Raw genomic sequence first — 14,815 nt, 5'->3', positions numbered from 1 at the left:
ATGGAAACACCGTAGACGGCAAGAATTGCATGTACATATCATGGCAGCACCTTTTGTCAGACCATTTTGTCTAAGACTAAGATGAAGAATGCTCTAGTACCTTTCATTAGAAAATCAAGTTAAAGTCAAGTCAAGTCAACCTACAAAACTTTTCAAAGCGTCTTTTATTTTGCTCTTTTGTCTAGATTTTATGTATAATGACACAAAATGCACTTCAAGACAAAAGGAAAATGCTCCACAAAGTTCTATGGTGTTCGTTTTATGTTCTTTGGCACAAGGTTTTGTCTCTTGCATGTGTCACACACACCCTCTACCTTTTATACTTCTAACTATGATGAGAAGGGCAGTAACCTACTGCTATGGAAAGGTTGTGTGCCAATTGATCTTGGCCAATCCCCTTGATGCCTACAGAAGCCTACCTTAATGAATGGCCCAGTAGACCGTGGAAGTACATGCCCCTTCTTGTATGGCGTCCGTGTGGACGTCTTTTTCATCATCAGTGTGAAAGTATGAGCCACGGCAATCAGTCTGGACTTGTAGAAGATTAGGTCTGGGAAATCTCTGTCTCATCTTGCCAAAGATATGTGGGTTTTCTGAATAAAAGTGTGTTAGGTGGATTAAGAAGCACTCAGCTGACTTTTGTGGTGTCCTTTATGAGGACAACTTAGTGGAAAACTTGTTTAAAAAAAAGCACTGAGTCACTCAAAGAACACATATCTCTGCCACTATGTGTGAGGAAAGCTGTAAACACTTGCTTAAAATTTATGCTCAATTCTAATTCAAACACGTCAAGTAGTCCTGTTTTCTGTAATTTTGACATGTAAGCTGCTTTGACACTGCCAATTTATACCAGTAATAGAGACATTAGTTTGGTGCAACCAAAAAGCCTTACAGAGGTGCAGAAAATCTGGCTAGTAATAGCCATACATATTGCAGAGATCAATTTGAGATAGCTGCTTTTTCCACAGATGATAAGGAAATGCTTCTCCTTTCTGAAACAGACAGCTATGGAAGATGTCTGGTAGAATAGAGGATAGAATAGGCCATTCTATCATGGATTAGGTACTTGCAAAGCTGTCTGCCATAGATCAAAGAGATATGTTTCCACTTTTCCTTTCTGTTTGCCTGTTTGCTCAGTTTGTCTTGTAGTAGGAACTTGACACTAGTTCACCTTTATCTGTGGGGTAACCTATATCCGTTGTACTAAACAGAGTATTTAGGGACATCAAGTAGACTGACGGTAGTTTCAAACATCAAGATTTTTCTATGTTGAAAATATTGCAATTGCCACGGACTTGATATCCCTAAACACCTTGTTTTAAAATACAACGGATATAGGTTATCCCACAGATTAATGAATTAGTGAATTAGCATTACATATTTACAGACATTTACATATATGTGTAAGTTGCTCTTAGTCTACTTCCAGCAAGTTGTATTATGTGTATCAGGACATACCAGGATCGCCTGTATATCTCTGATTACTGTAGGATTTCCCAGGCAAATTCCTGTACTTAAAATACTGTCGATGCTGTCAGCCTTATCTCATGAATTATTCATTATAACTATTTTATTACCTGAATAATGAGTGACATTTTTTCAGAGTTGTAAAATTAGACGCGATTAGCTTAATGTCAAATCTTCCTTTATGGTCAACAAACCACCCTTAAGTGCCTTAGTCTGGTCTCCTGTTCTTTTTATTTCAAGGTGTGAAGTTAGATAAAATTAGAGCAAAGTCAAACTGACAAATACATTAAACGTTATCACATACCTAATCCTGTTGTAACAGTTGCAGTGTAGGGAATTTGTTGCTTTCACTGGGAATGGTTGTTAATAGATGTGCTGTATACAATGACATGAGAGGTCTTATTTATGAGGTTTAACAAAAACTTTGTGGACTGCCAGACAACAGGCTGACACTTTCCTTGACCTACCTCAGGAATTATGCAGCCGTTTTATTCCCCAAATTGTTAGGGTATGCACATGTGGGCATTAAATCGTGATTTATCATAGACAAACTGCCCCAAAATGTTTTAGTTTGCTGTGTTATTAACCATATCACAAGGTGCAAGATGAGATAAAAATGCTGTAAAAGCAGCCTGACAACACTATAAAAGTTATCACTTAATCCTGTCTGCGCTTTTTCACTGTAGGGAGTGTATCACATCAAACGTGATCAGCCCCATTATGATGGTTACTGGGTCGACTGCAAAGCATGACAAATTGGGGACAACTGCATATAGTACAATGTAGCTGTTACCCCAAAGACTGCCCGACAAATAAAGAAGAGGTGTAACTTTGACATACATGATGTAGTTTTCCTGTGAAGTCAGCTCTGCTTAGTTAGGCAGGGTGTCGACTGTGGAGCCCCATGTATAATGCTAGTATGTGCTGTTGGGGAGAAATGTCAGCTCATGTTTAGTTGGTTAACCGAAACATATTACATGTAGTTACTAAGCAGACGGATATATGATTTTGAAGAAGATGCCAGTCATTGAATACTGTTGTCATCAGTTGACTGTTGGATAATGGTAAATAGAAATGAGCCTCTCTTCCGTAAGCTCCATTGAACTTTTGATTAACTCCATGTCTCTTCCACAAAATGCCATACAACATGATTTATAGAAGTTCTGATTCTTATTTGGTCAGATGTTTCTCTGTATTGTCCTCTTGATCCTCTTTCATCCCATTTTACCTGTCTTGTGGGCAATGAGCCCCCACGGAAATCAATGCAATCTTGACAGGTACCCCTGATGTTCAGGAGATGAAATGAATTTGAAAGTTGTTTGAAAAGGTTGGAAAGTGCAAAGGCATTTAAGGTCAATATCACAGATCTGTGTCAGTTTTGCAGAACAACGTCACTATCAAAGTTACTTGGAATAGTTTTGGCAAGGAATCTGTATGAGCGCTATTAAAGGAAGAATTTCTTAAAGTACCATGTATTACTACAGTTTCCAATGATACTACAGGATCATCTTGTACATGTACTACTTTATAGCTGGTGGATAGGACCATAAAGAAATTAATCATAAGTTAGCTCTCAGGAAAGTTTTATTTTGGCTGAAATGTTGTCTCTGTTACCAAGGAAATCCTGGTTGGAATGTGTTTGGTCTAACTAGGGTAGACAGAGCTGCTTGGAAGAGTGGTGTAAAGACTAGCCGACTGCTGCCTACCCCTGTGTCAGGGATCCCAGCAGCAGTATAACCAAATACTGGATACTACTACTACATGTACTACTACTGCTACTCTGATCCCTTGTTCTGTTCTTGTTTTTTTTTCTGAAATGTTACCATCTCTCTCTCATCCCTTGTTCTGTATTGTTGTTCTTCAGGATTCCCCATGTGAACAAGTTTTCCAGCATGACATCAACAGAACCTTCCCCGCACACGAGTTCTTCAGGAAAGTTTTTTATTCTGAAATGTTACCATCTCTTTCTGATCCCTTGTTCTGTATTGTATTACTCCAGGAGTCTCCGTGTGAACAAGTTATCCAGCGGGACATCAACAGAACCTTTCCCGCACACGAGTTCTTCAAGGACACGGGCAGCCTGGGTCAGGAGTCGCTGTACAAGATCAGCAAGGCGTACTCCGTGTTTGATGAGGAGATCGGGTACTGCCAGGGGCTGTCCTTCCTGGCGGCGTCGCTGCTGCTCCACGTGAGTTGATCCTTTGATAAGGTCACATTAGGGAGGTAGTCTCTCCTGTGTCAAGCCATCACATGGCAGAGAACTGTAGAGTGAGGCCTTACAGAGATGGGATTCACGTGGGAGTTGTTAAATTGGACAGCATCAGATAAGAAACTGTGGAGAACAATGACGGCCCACCTCAGTAACATTAACTGACATGCGGCAAAGATGATGATGATGAAAGTGATCTCCTCTGCATGCCTGAAAAACTAGTGTGTTACTGGCAGCTGGTATACCAAATGTCACTTACACAGGCTGACCAATTCAGATTTAGAATATAAGTTGAAACATTAACAGTTATTGCTGAACACACTCACTTAGTGCAACATACCTGTCCTTGGTGACAAACACTACTCATGTAGTGCAACATACTTGTCCTTGGTGCTGAACACCACTCACTTAATGTAACATACCTATCCTTGGTGCTGAACACTACTCATGTAGTGCAATATACTTGTCCTTGGTGCTGAACACCACTCACTTAATGTAACATACCTGTACTCAGTACAACATAGCTGTCCTTGGTGCTGAACTCCTACAATTCCACCAGGTGCCATAATACCGCCACATGATAAAAAAATACTTGAATCCAAAAAGTTATTGAAAGGGATGTACATGTACATGTACCAATGAAACATCAGTAATCCTGAGGTATATACACTTCAGATATTTAGGTGTTCAATACAATCTTGAAAAGACCTGTATAACAATGTTGTATTGATGTTGCAGTATTATGGCACCTGGTGGAGTCATGAAAGTTGATGTTAACACCCTAGATGATAAACTATGAGAGTCCCAGAAGTGTATAGCCTGGATACATCATGTTGGCAGTCAAGTTTCATGTAATCAATCAAGTCAAGTCATGGCTGGTAGCATATGTGTCTACTTTCAGACAACATGTATCACAACTTTCCCAGGGAGGAAGGATAACCTAGAAAGTATGTACTGAAAATTTAGGAATGGTTTTGAAAGTCATGATGGAGTCCTTAAATTGTACGACTGAGACTACTAAAGTTGATATTGTCCCTGTTATCTGTTAGTCTGACATGTAGAGTACATGTAAGTTACAACTGTAGTCTGCTAGGGGAGCCAGTATAGCTGATAAAGCTTATCAAGAATGGATTTGAAGTAAGCAGTATGTCAGCAGAGCACTCAGCAGACACATTATGGGTGTTGATGGTTGCTGCTAAGTGACTTCTGCAGTCTAACTTTCCAGCATAATGTATTGGTGAAGCATGTATCTGTTTCTCTGTCAGCCTGACCAAAGACTCAGATACAGGCTGTCCTAGCTTTGTTAAATGCACATGTATATCATTCATCATGTCATTTTGTACAACAGAACAAAGATGATTTTAAACTCTGTATTGAGTACTTCTGGATGAATGTAATTTTCAAAGTACAAACTAGTGTCTGTGTTCACTGTGAAAATAGATTGAACAATTTTTTGTCTTCTTCTGTCATACATTCTGTCATACAATTCCACCAGATGCCATGATACTGCCACATGAGAAAAATACATGAATTCAAAGTGATTTAAAGGGATGTACAAATGTAGCATCAGTAATCCTGAGGTATAACGTTAGTTCACCTTTATCCGTAGGGTAACCTATATCCATTGTATATAAAAATTGGGTATTGGGGATTGTTACGTTGATGGAAGCTAGTTTCACATTGCAATATTTTGAAAATGTTTACATTTGAAACTCATGTCGTTGACTTGAAATCTCTAAATACTCAGTTTATTAAAACAACGAATCTAGGTTACCCCACGGATTAAGGTGAACTAGCGTTATACATTTCACATTTTATGGTGTTCAAGAGCAGGCCTCTGCATGTATAACAATTTTTCTTTTCATGTGGCAGTATTACGGCACCTGGTGGAATTATGAGAGTTGATTACGATGTTGATACCAGAGTACATGTACCCTACTGCATTTTCCCCAGATGCCAGAGGAGCAGGCGTTCTGTGTGCTGGTGAAGGCCATGTTTGACTACAACCTGAGGGACCTGTTCAAGGAGGACTTCAAGGAGCTGCACATGAGGTTCTATGTGCTGGAGAGATTGATAGAGGTAATGGAAAACACAGTAGTTTTTTTTTAAAGCTTAAGAGAGCAGTCTAGCATGTATCATCAGAACTGCAACTGTTTAGACAGAATCTGTATATGCTGAAAAGCAAGAGACGTACCCTTGGTTGCCATCATCCAAGGGACAGTAGCAGTTCCTGTGCTGTTGTCTCATTATAGGAACAATCTCAACATGTGTTAACATCCATTGGCATAATACCGGTCGGTTTACTGCAATTTCTCAAGCAATGCTAATTTGGCAAATGATCAACGCATCATTTTCTCCAGTTACATGTTGCTGTTACAGCTTACCTTTGCCACTTCTTCTGTGTAAATTATTTTGTCTCTCTGGTCCTGCTAAAAACATAATATCGTAATTGGAACACACCGCGGAATTGCACGGAGAACGGGCGCGTGGTTGGAAGGGGGTGCACTATACCGGTCGAACGAAACACAGCACAATTAACTGCCGCTATGTACCTTTATTCATCCTCTGTTGTTCCTTTCTTTCCTGTTAGTAGTTGCACAAAACAAAAATCTGCATGAGCATACAAAAAGTCATGAGAAAATGGGCGTATACTGACAAGAATTTTCATTTAATTTTGGTCCGTCACAACCGCTATGACGTAAAACTTTACTGCTGGTCGTAGCATTAAAAATGGCGGGAAAATGGCGGCGTACGTTCAATTTGACCCATTCAGCCGTAGATCCGGGCTATTATGCAACGGTTCCTCACACTTTTACACCAGTTGTAGGTCACCAAAAGAAATTCAAGATTGCTGTTGAATCATGCTCGTCTTGTGCCGTGAGCACATGTGATTATTATCTACAAATCTGGCGATGAACGTGACAGTGTGTTTGTCCCACGACGAGCTCGCCTGCCCCGAAAATGACCTGAAAACTTTTGGCCTTGTTGTCTTCGAATGCATTGTTATCGATGCTTTGTAAATTATGTATTGGACACCTAGATGTCTGAAGTGTGCATACCTCAGAAATAACTATTGTTGCATGTGTAGATCTCTTTAAGTTCCACTATTTTTAAATCGACCGGTATAAGGCTTATGACCGGTATTATGCCAATACATGTTACATATGTGCTAAGTAATAATGACTCTTTCGGCCAGTTCATTCTAGTGAAATTGAAGAAGAAAGATAGATGTCACTCAAATCGTCAGGAAATAATCTCTGAATCTTATCCAGTTGAAGAGATCGAATTGTCCTTAAATGAAGAGATATATAATTGCAAAAGAAAGTTTTCTGTAAAATTATGTCATGCTCATCAATTGCAGAAAATTTTTGTCAGGATGTTGTCATTATTGTACTTGTTCAATTAATATCTGTCTTTCACAGGACTACCTCCCGGACTTGAACCAGCACTTCCTGGACTTGAACATTGAGTCCCACATGTACGCCTCCCAGTGGTTCCTGACACTCTTCACCGCCAAGTTTCCCCTCTACATGGTCTTCCGCATCATTGACATCTTTCTCAGTGAGGTCAGTCTGAGAATTTCAACCTGTACACATATAACTATTTTTCTTGAAATATGTTCTAGAGTGAACCTTGATTTACAAGACATCAGTGTAGCAGCTTTACATTTTAATTGTATTTCCCTCCCTTATGGGGACAAGAAAATGTTTTTTTTTTTTTTTTTTTAAGTTTCTTTTTTTTTTCCTTCTCATCCTGGCAATTTTAACAATCACCTTTACAGAAAATGTTTTGATCTTATTTGACCTAAATGACATGAAATTCAGATGGAGGTAGATTGGAAATTCTTTTGCCTATAATTCTGACCTTTGTTCATACAGATTTACCGATTTTGATAGAGAAAGTCTAAGAACTGGACATTGAAATGATGATGTGTGGACATTAATTTGCAGGGTATCGATGTGACCTACAACATTGCACTGGCCCTGCTGAAGACATCCAGGAAGGACCTGCTGGCATTAGACTTCGAGGGCGTGCTGAAGTACTTCCGCGTGCAGCTGCCCAAACTGTACCGGTCAGAGCAGAATGCACAGCAGCTGCTCAGGCTTGCCTGCTCCATGAAGGTCGGTTCATCCTTGGTTCTATTCAGCTTGGATATCCACAATGTAACTACACAAGTCCATTTAGTACCATGAGATATATGTATTTAGATGATACTTTGGTTCATCTGTCCATCTCTGTATTAAACATTATACAACTTGTATGTTCTGTATCTATTTTGGCATGGGTATGGAGTGAAATATTTTATATAGGTTGATGATTAATAGTCCATTTTGGGGTAGAAGTAACTTTTAGGTTGTTCTGTTTCTGCAAAAGATTTATATTTTTGTATGGCAAGGGAGATGTGAAACATATATCTGCTTGTTAATGTGGCCTTTCTTGTTGATTGATTTGTTGATTGTTTGTGTTGATGGTCTCTATGGGAAAAATGGAAAAACTTGAAGGACCACTGCATTTGGTTTTGAAGATGAACAAATGAAATGTGTCCTGCAGATTAACCAGAAGAAGCTGAAGAAGCATGAGAAGGATTATGAAACCCTCAAGGAGCAGGAAATGCAGCAGGAAGACCCTGTGGAGAGACTGCAGGTAAAAGTTTAAGATTTGTAAAAAAGGAAAGATAGTTCACAATTTTGTAAGAAATTTCAGAACTTTGATTTAATGAACTTTAATGAAAACTTAAGGTTTTAAGCAACAAAAAACACTGGTAGAAGCATGGAAAAAGACAGAATTAGATAAGATTTTCACGGAATCTGTTCTGTTCTTCGATCTCTGTTTGTTCAGAGAGAAAACAAGCGGCTGATGGAGGGGAACATGCGGCTGGAGCAGGAAAACGACGACCTTGCCTACGAGCTGGTCACCAGCAAGATCTCCCTCAGAAAGGACCTGGATGCCGTGAGTGCAGAATTTACTGTTCAGTCTTGATCTAGATTTGGACATAGGAGTTTTCTTTTACACAGTCAACCAGTTTTTCTCACCTGCTGAAGAAAACATTTTACATTGTATATCCTATGATCTACCAACCGGATGAAACTATTTTTAGTAGATTTAGAATTGTCTTCTTTCTATGTCTCAGCAATCATCGAAAAGAAGACAAACATTGAAAAGAAAGCTATGGAATATAACCTTGAAATCAGTGTCTGTATTTCTTTCATGCTGACAGTCAGAAGACAAGGCCGACACCCTGAACAAGGAGCTGCTGGCGACCAAACAAATGCTGGTGGATGCAGAGGAGGAGAAGAAACGGCTGGAGGTGGAGTCTACGCAGGTGGGCTCAGGGCTGTTCTCAGAGACTTTTGTTGATGTCACAGTGATAAAAGTCATGTAAAAATATATTGAAGAACTGAGTGTTTCCGTTCGCCTAGGTACCATCTGATTTTACTACCTTGGCTCCTTACTCTTGCTGCACTGCAAAGAAACAGGCAGCAAGTGTGAGGAGTCCCGGTAGAAATCAGATGGTACCCAGGCTATGTTTCCGTTGCTGTACATATATGAACATGTTGCAGTTGATTGCATAAGTCTGCTCACAAGACTACATATCTACATGTAGATGTTTGGAGACTGTCTTTGGAGTATGCAAAAGAAAAGAAACTAATCTTTGTTGCATTGTCTTGAATTTGAGGTGGACCATTCTTCATACTTGACATTGAACTATAATGTTTCCTTGTTGCCCCAGTTGAAGACCATGTGTAGGAGAGAGCTGGAGCGCACAGAGAAGGAGATCAACAGAAATGCCACTATCATCGCAGACTACAAGCAGGTAGGGGAAATCATGGGAGAACAGCATTCTGTGATGTAGAGAGTTCTTTATTTTGTCGTGGATCATAAAAATGGATAGAGGATGTTCCCAAGCAGCCTTTGTAACCCCTACCTCCTATTGGTAATGGTCAGTTAGCCCTAACTCATAAGCTTGCCTCAATAATGATATTTCTGACTTAAGAAGAAGAAATGCTAGCCTTTGGATCTTAAGTTGAGTAAAGAATGTGTTTTAATTTCAATGAATGCCCTCTCTAGATTACTACCTACTACATTATAAGTACTTTGACTGCCAGGTCGTTTGGGGGACAAGGTAGACATGAAGATTGAGAGAACAAGGTAGACATGAACTTCAAGATAGATTGCAAAAATTTAAACCCTGCTGTGTTGCCCCCCTCCCCCAGATCTGCACCCAGCTGAGTGAGAGGCTGGAGCATCAGCAGACTGCTGCCAAGGAGGAGCTGGCAAGAATAAAGGTCAGGATTTGTTTCTTTACAACTTGACATAAAGGATGCAATCTTTAAGTGAATGACTTGCTTAGGATTTTCTAAGGAAAGCTTCTGTAGGCCAAGGGAAGAATCTAATCATGAAGGTTTCTGTCAACAGCCAACAATTTATAGATAATATTTGACCATGCCATGTCCTTGGGAATGAGACTGATGACTCCTGAAAGACTGTTCAGTAACTTGCAGTATCTTTGTAAAACCCTCAGGGCCAAGTGAAGACATGTGAAAAGTGCTGCAAGCTGTTCACAGAGAATGGAGACGTCAAGATAGAAGCCTTACCGGAGACATCTGATGGCACGGAGAGTGAGTAACCCTCATACTAGTCAACGTTGATGTGTATATGTCAACTATAGTGCCAACTAGGGGTGGGTACCGGTACAGAAAATTCAGGTCCAGGTCCGGTTCAGGTCCTGAGGATCAGGTCCCGGTCCGTACCTGAACTTGGACCTAATTCAGTATATGAAAACTTGTGAATGGACGATACTCAAAACAATGGTCCATTTCGCTACAAAGAAATCTGTTTTGGGCTGTTTTCGATTCCCACTGGCGTTTTAAAATCCTACAAGGCTAACTGCCTCTGTACTGTAAAAGAAATTATGTCATACCTGTGACGCGAAAACGTTCGATACAGGTGTTCCGGACCGGCTGATAACTTTCCGTATGGCCCGGGCTTATCACACGGGCTCCATTCGAATAAATCGAACTGTTTCGAGTGGGCCGAGTACGGCGCCATCGAAAGTTCGAATACCTGATTCGGACGTTGGAACATAAGTGTTGCAACGCTTTTTTTTCGAGGGCAACAAATTTGTTCAACTTCTGGCGCATTTCGGATCAAAACATGGGTTTTCTCAGGTGGGTATCGCCGTCGGGCGATCCGACCCGCAGTCGGGCTGATACCTTGGGTGATACGGAATACACCGTGTTGTATTCTATATGTAAAAGTTGGTAGAAATGACTATAGACTCTACTCTACTCCGCTCTTGTTATTTTCCTCGACCGGTAATCCTCAAAACGTGTGAATGCCTGGTCATATATCTGTTCATTTTCCAATCGGTCCAACATCCAGTCCACTATATTGTTTCAGGTCCGTTTTTTCTGGACCGGTCCAATGAGAAAAAACGGTTTTGTACCAACTGTAGTTAGCTAGTTTTCTAGTTGAAAATCTTTAAAAATTTGCACTTCAACCCTACAAATGTCGATTGCTTGGCAAGAAGAGTCAGACCTCCCACTTAAATCTGATGACAAATGTAATAATATAACATTTTGTTGGCTGACTGATTAAATTGGCTCCAGACTTGTCCCTCAAAGGTTTATCAGACGTTTAGAAGCACACTGTATTTTTTGGTTAAGTTCAAATTATTTGAGTTCAAGTTCAGCAAAAATACATCTGACATCAACAAATTGGACTGTGCATAGATAAATTCCCTGATGAGTAAGACAGTCTTGATGTTTTGTTGCCAGATCCAGATGTTCAGGTGGTGAAGAAACAGCTGAGAGAGATGGAGCTGGAGCTGGCACAGACCAAACTGCAGCTGGTGGAGGCTGAGTGTAAGAACCAGGACCTGGAGCACCAGCTCAACGCTGCTCTGTCTGAGATACAGGTAGGAAACAGTGTGGCTCTGGTGTAATGTCAGGATTAAACACAAACCAAACTACAGCTGGTGGAGGCAGAGTGTAAGAACCAGGACCTTGAGCACCAGCTCAATGCTGCTCTGTCTGAGATACAGGTAGGAAACAGTGTGTGGCTCTGGTGTAGTGTCAGGATTAAACACAGACCAAACTGCAGTTGGTGGAGGCCGAGTGTAAGAACCAGGACCTGGAGCACCAGCTCAACGCTGCTCTGTCTGAGATACAGGTAGGAAACTTTACATCTGGTAGAAATCCATCTTAATGTTTTTTGGCACAGTCTGTTATCTACAGGATAATGTTTACACTGTCATAGTTCAATACAACAGGAGCATTGTCATTGAGTGTAAGAACCAGGACCTGGAGCACCAGCTCAATGCTGCTCTCTAAGAGATACAGGTAGGGGGCATGGGGAGTTGGTGTGGCTCTTGTGTAGTGTCAGCTTTGAACACAGATCCTTTCAAAGCTCTCCGAACTCCAGCAATGTGGACCAACAGAAAGATATATTACAACATCTATATCTATTGAAAATAGGTTTTAATTTTTTGGCACTGTCTGAAATTTACAGGATAATGTGTACACTGTTATAGTTCCATACAATATATAGGAGAATTGTAGTCATTAAGGAAGACCCAGGTGAGCAATTCAGTGTAGTCAGGTTTGAACACAGATCATATCAGATCAAATCTCTCTGCCTATTTTAACTTACAGAAAAATCTGTTCACACAACATTAGATTTTGTTGCTGGTGGAAATGCATCTGAACTGTTTCAGCACAGTCTGTTATTTACACTGTACACAGTCATAGTTCAATACAATACGTGTAGGATCCAGAGCACTGTTGTCATTGAGGAAGTTTCAGGAAAGCATTAAAGGTTGATTTAGTTCTGCAGCGATGATAATGTTACACAATGTACAAGCTTCATTGGTACAGTACAAGGAATGCCATTTTTATTGTTCTAGTTCTATCACTTTTATCACTGTCATTTGTTTTTTCCTACTTTCTAGGCTTCTAGAAACAGCTGGTTTCAGAAGACCCTAACATCGATCAAGGAAGTGACGAAGAAGGATTCCTCCCCCTCCCCAAGGACACCCACATCAACTACAGCGCCCAAAACACCAACGTTATAGTAGAGGGTGATTAAAATCAAACATTTCCCACACCAACAAAGACCTGCAAACATTTAAACTTAGAGAGAGAAATGCTCAACATTTGTAGGGCATTTGCATTATCAAAGCACCAACATTTATGTAGTAAATGCCAGTGATAACTTTTGTTACGTTGTTAAGACCTTTACCATCCACTCATTACAATAACACAATTCTGTGTCTCTCCTATTCAGTGGAGGATCAAGTTGGTCTTCCAAGAGTCAAACTAGCATCCTGTAGTAGTTTCTTGCCATTTTCTCCATTGGATAACCACATCAAGCATATTCTGGATGGCACATACATTTTGTATGTAGCAACAAATGATCATTTGATTAACAGTTGCACCTAGGTAAACCAATTGATTAATCCGAAATCATTATTGTTAGGTAACAGGAAAAAGAATGGAATGCTAGTTACATGTATCTATCATTTTAGGGCTTGTTTAAGAGTGCATCTGTTCCAGATTGTGTATCTTATATGTACGAAGAATACAAACTGAGTCAATTGAGTTCTTAAATAAAGTGTTTTAGCCTGGTTTTGGATGCTCAATGTCAATTGTTGAAGTTGATGTGGCTTAATAATATATGAACTTATTGACCTGATGCTGATGGAATGGTATCTTCAATGTACATGTAAATGAAAAATATTGAATAAGCTTGATATTAGAATGTTGCCTCTTTGTTGTATTTGGAAGGAGAAAAATTATGATACGATCACGCCCTTGTAAATAGGTTATATGAATTAGAAGATGATGTTAGTGCAATGCAATGGAATGTAAAAGAACCACCATTTATCAACTTTGGTAGGAAGAAAGGTATGAAAAATGCTTATCATATTGCAAGGTACCATATAGTTATGGTAAAATTTCTTATGGTAAAATTACATTTCTTCAGATATGATAGCATGGTTTGTCTTACAGGAAGCATAAATGAAATGGTGAAATGAAATCAGTGATATATTAGTGGTTGCTATGCCAGTATTGAGAGCATTGTAGCACACATGCTTCTTCTTGGATGAGACCATCAGCAAACATTTACATATAACAGTTACAGACATTCATTAAGTTGCACCTTTACTTTTCATTTACTACTCCAGGTATGTAACACTGAATATGTCTGGTCATTCACTTTCAGAACATGTAGATATATGTAGTTACATGTACACTGCTTCTGTTTGAAGTCAAGTTGTTTTAGAATAGAAGAAACTCCAGACCTGATGACCACATTGTACTGAGATGATATATCATTGTCATCTTCATACTATGTGTTGTAAATAGCCAAAGACTGACCAAGGAGCTTATATTGAGATATAAGCTCCTTGGACTGACTGATCTTTGTGACTGCTTCTGAATCAGAAATGTGATCATGATGACTATCATTGTATTATAGAAGTATTTTGTAGATATAGTCATATTTCTTTTTGACTGATTTTGTTTCTGTCTTTCAAGCCACAAATTTTGCTATCCTGTTGAAACCTGGTGACCAAGCTTCACTGTAGATAAGAATCGTGTAAATGTTCTACTGTCCCTCCCCATGATCCCTTATTAATGGTATATTCCTTTTCTTGATCCTCTCAAACGATTCCTCCCCATGATTCTCTGATATAAAAAGGTGCAGCCAATGTAGAAAGAGGGGAAGGGAGGACCATCAGATGCAAATGCACATTGTCAAGTACAGAGCTGGATTCCGTTGAAAGTATGCTGTTCGTATAGGTGTGCATGGAGTAATGATGATGGTTGTCAGCACATAGCCAGAGCTTGGACATTTGAGAATTATCTCTCTTTTTATCACAGTGAAACAACATAGTAAGGAGAGGTTGATGTTATTGCCTACGTTGTACTGTGCCTGTGGTGATAGACCAAGATTCACGATTACTGATGGACAAGGCTTTCAAATTGTCAAATATCACAAAATATTCTGTGTCCTGATACCTGATGTGTTGATAAGATATCATATTATGATAAAGTTGTTGTCATACCAGAATTAGACAATCTTGAAGTAATCATCTATAAAAAGTGCATCAGTGGGCAAAGTATGACTTTTACGACA

At 39.7% G+C, this 14,815-nt stretch overlaps 1 protein-coding gene across 2 annotated transcripts in view; it reads left to right on the top strand.

The window, feature by feature from the left end:
* Positions 1-13,535, top strand: part of LOC118421314 (rab GTPase-activating protein 1-like) — a 105,938-nt gene extending 92,403 nt beyond the window's left edge. The window contains exons 14-26 of one of the 2 annotated variants that reach the window (XM_035828559.1): positions 3,467-3,655; positions 5,630-5,755; positions 7,099-7,242; positions 7,627-7,797; positions 8,228-8,320; positions 8,516-8,626; positions 8,895-8,999; positions 9,408-9,491; positions 9,892-9,963; positions 10,200-10,296; positions 11,455-11,534; positions 11,789-11,848; positions 12,627-13,535. In XM_035828559.1, coding sequence (XP_035684452.1) covers positions 3,467-3,655; positions 5,630-5,755; positions 7,099-7,242; positions 7,627-7,797; positions 8,228-8,320; positions 8,516-8,626; positions 8,895-8,999; positions 9,408-9,491; positions 9,892-9,963; positions 10,200-10,296; positions 11,455-11,534; positions 11,789-11,848; positions 12,627-12,749 — 1,455 coding nt within the window. In that variant the 3' untranslated portion in view covers positions 12,750-13,535. Of the gene's footprint in view, positions 1-3,466; positions 3,656-5,629; positions 5,756-7,098; positions 7,243-7,626; positions 7,798-8,227; positions 8,321-8,515; positions 8,627-8,894; positions 9,000-9,407; positions 9,492-9,891; positions 9,964-10,199; positions 10,297-11,454; positions 11,595-11,788; positions 11,849-12,626 lie in introns of both variants that reach the window. The other variant, XM_035828558.1, reaches the window with a different exon arrangement.
* Positions 13,536-14,815: the final 1,280 nt, after the last annotated feature.

This window comes from Branchiostoma floridae, chromosome 8 (genome assembly GCF_000003815.2).
Source record: "Branchiostoma floridae strain S238N-H82 chromosome 8, Bfl_VNyyK, whole genome shotgun sequence".
NCBI classification, from domain to species: Eukaryota; Metazoa; Chordata; class Leptocardii; order Amphioxiformes; family Branchiostomatidae; genus Branchiostoma; species Branchiostoma floridae.
The sequence above is the reverse complement of the archived record's forward strand: the minus strand, read 5'-3'. Positions and strand labels throughout refer to the sequence as shown.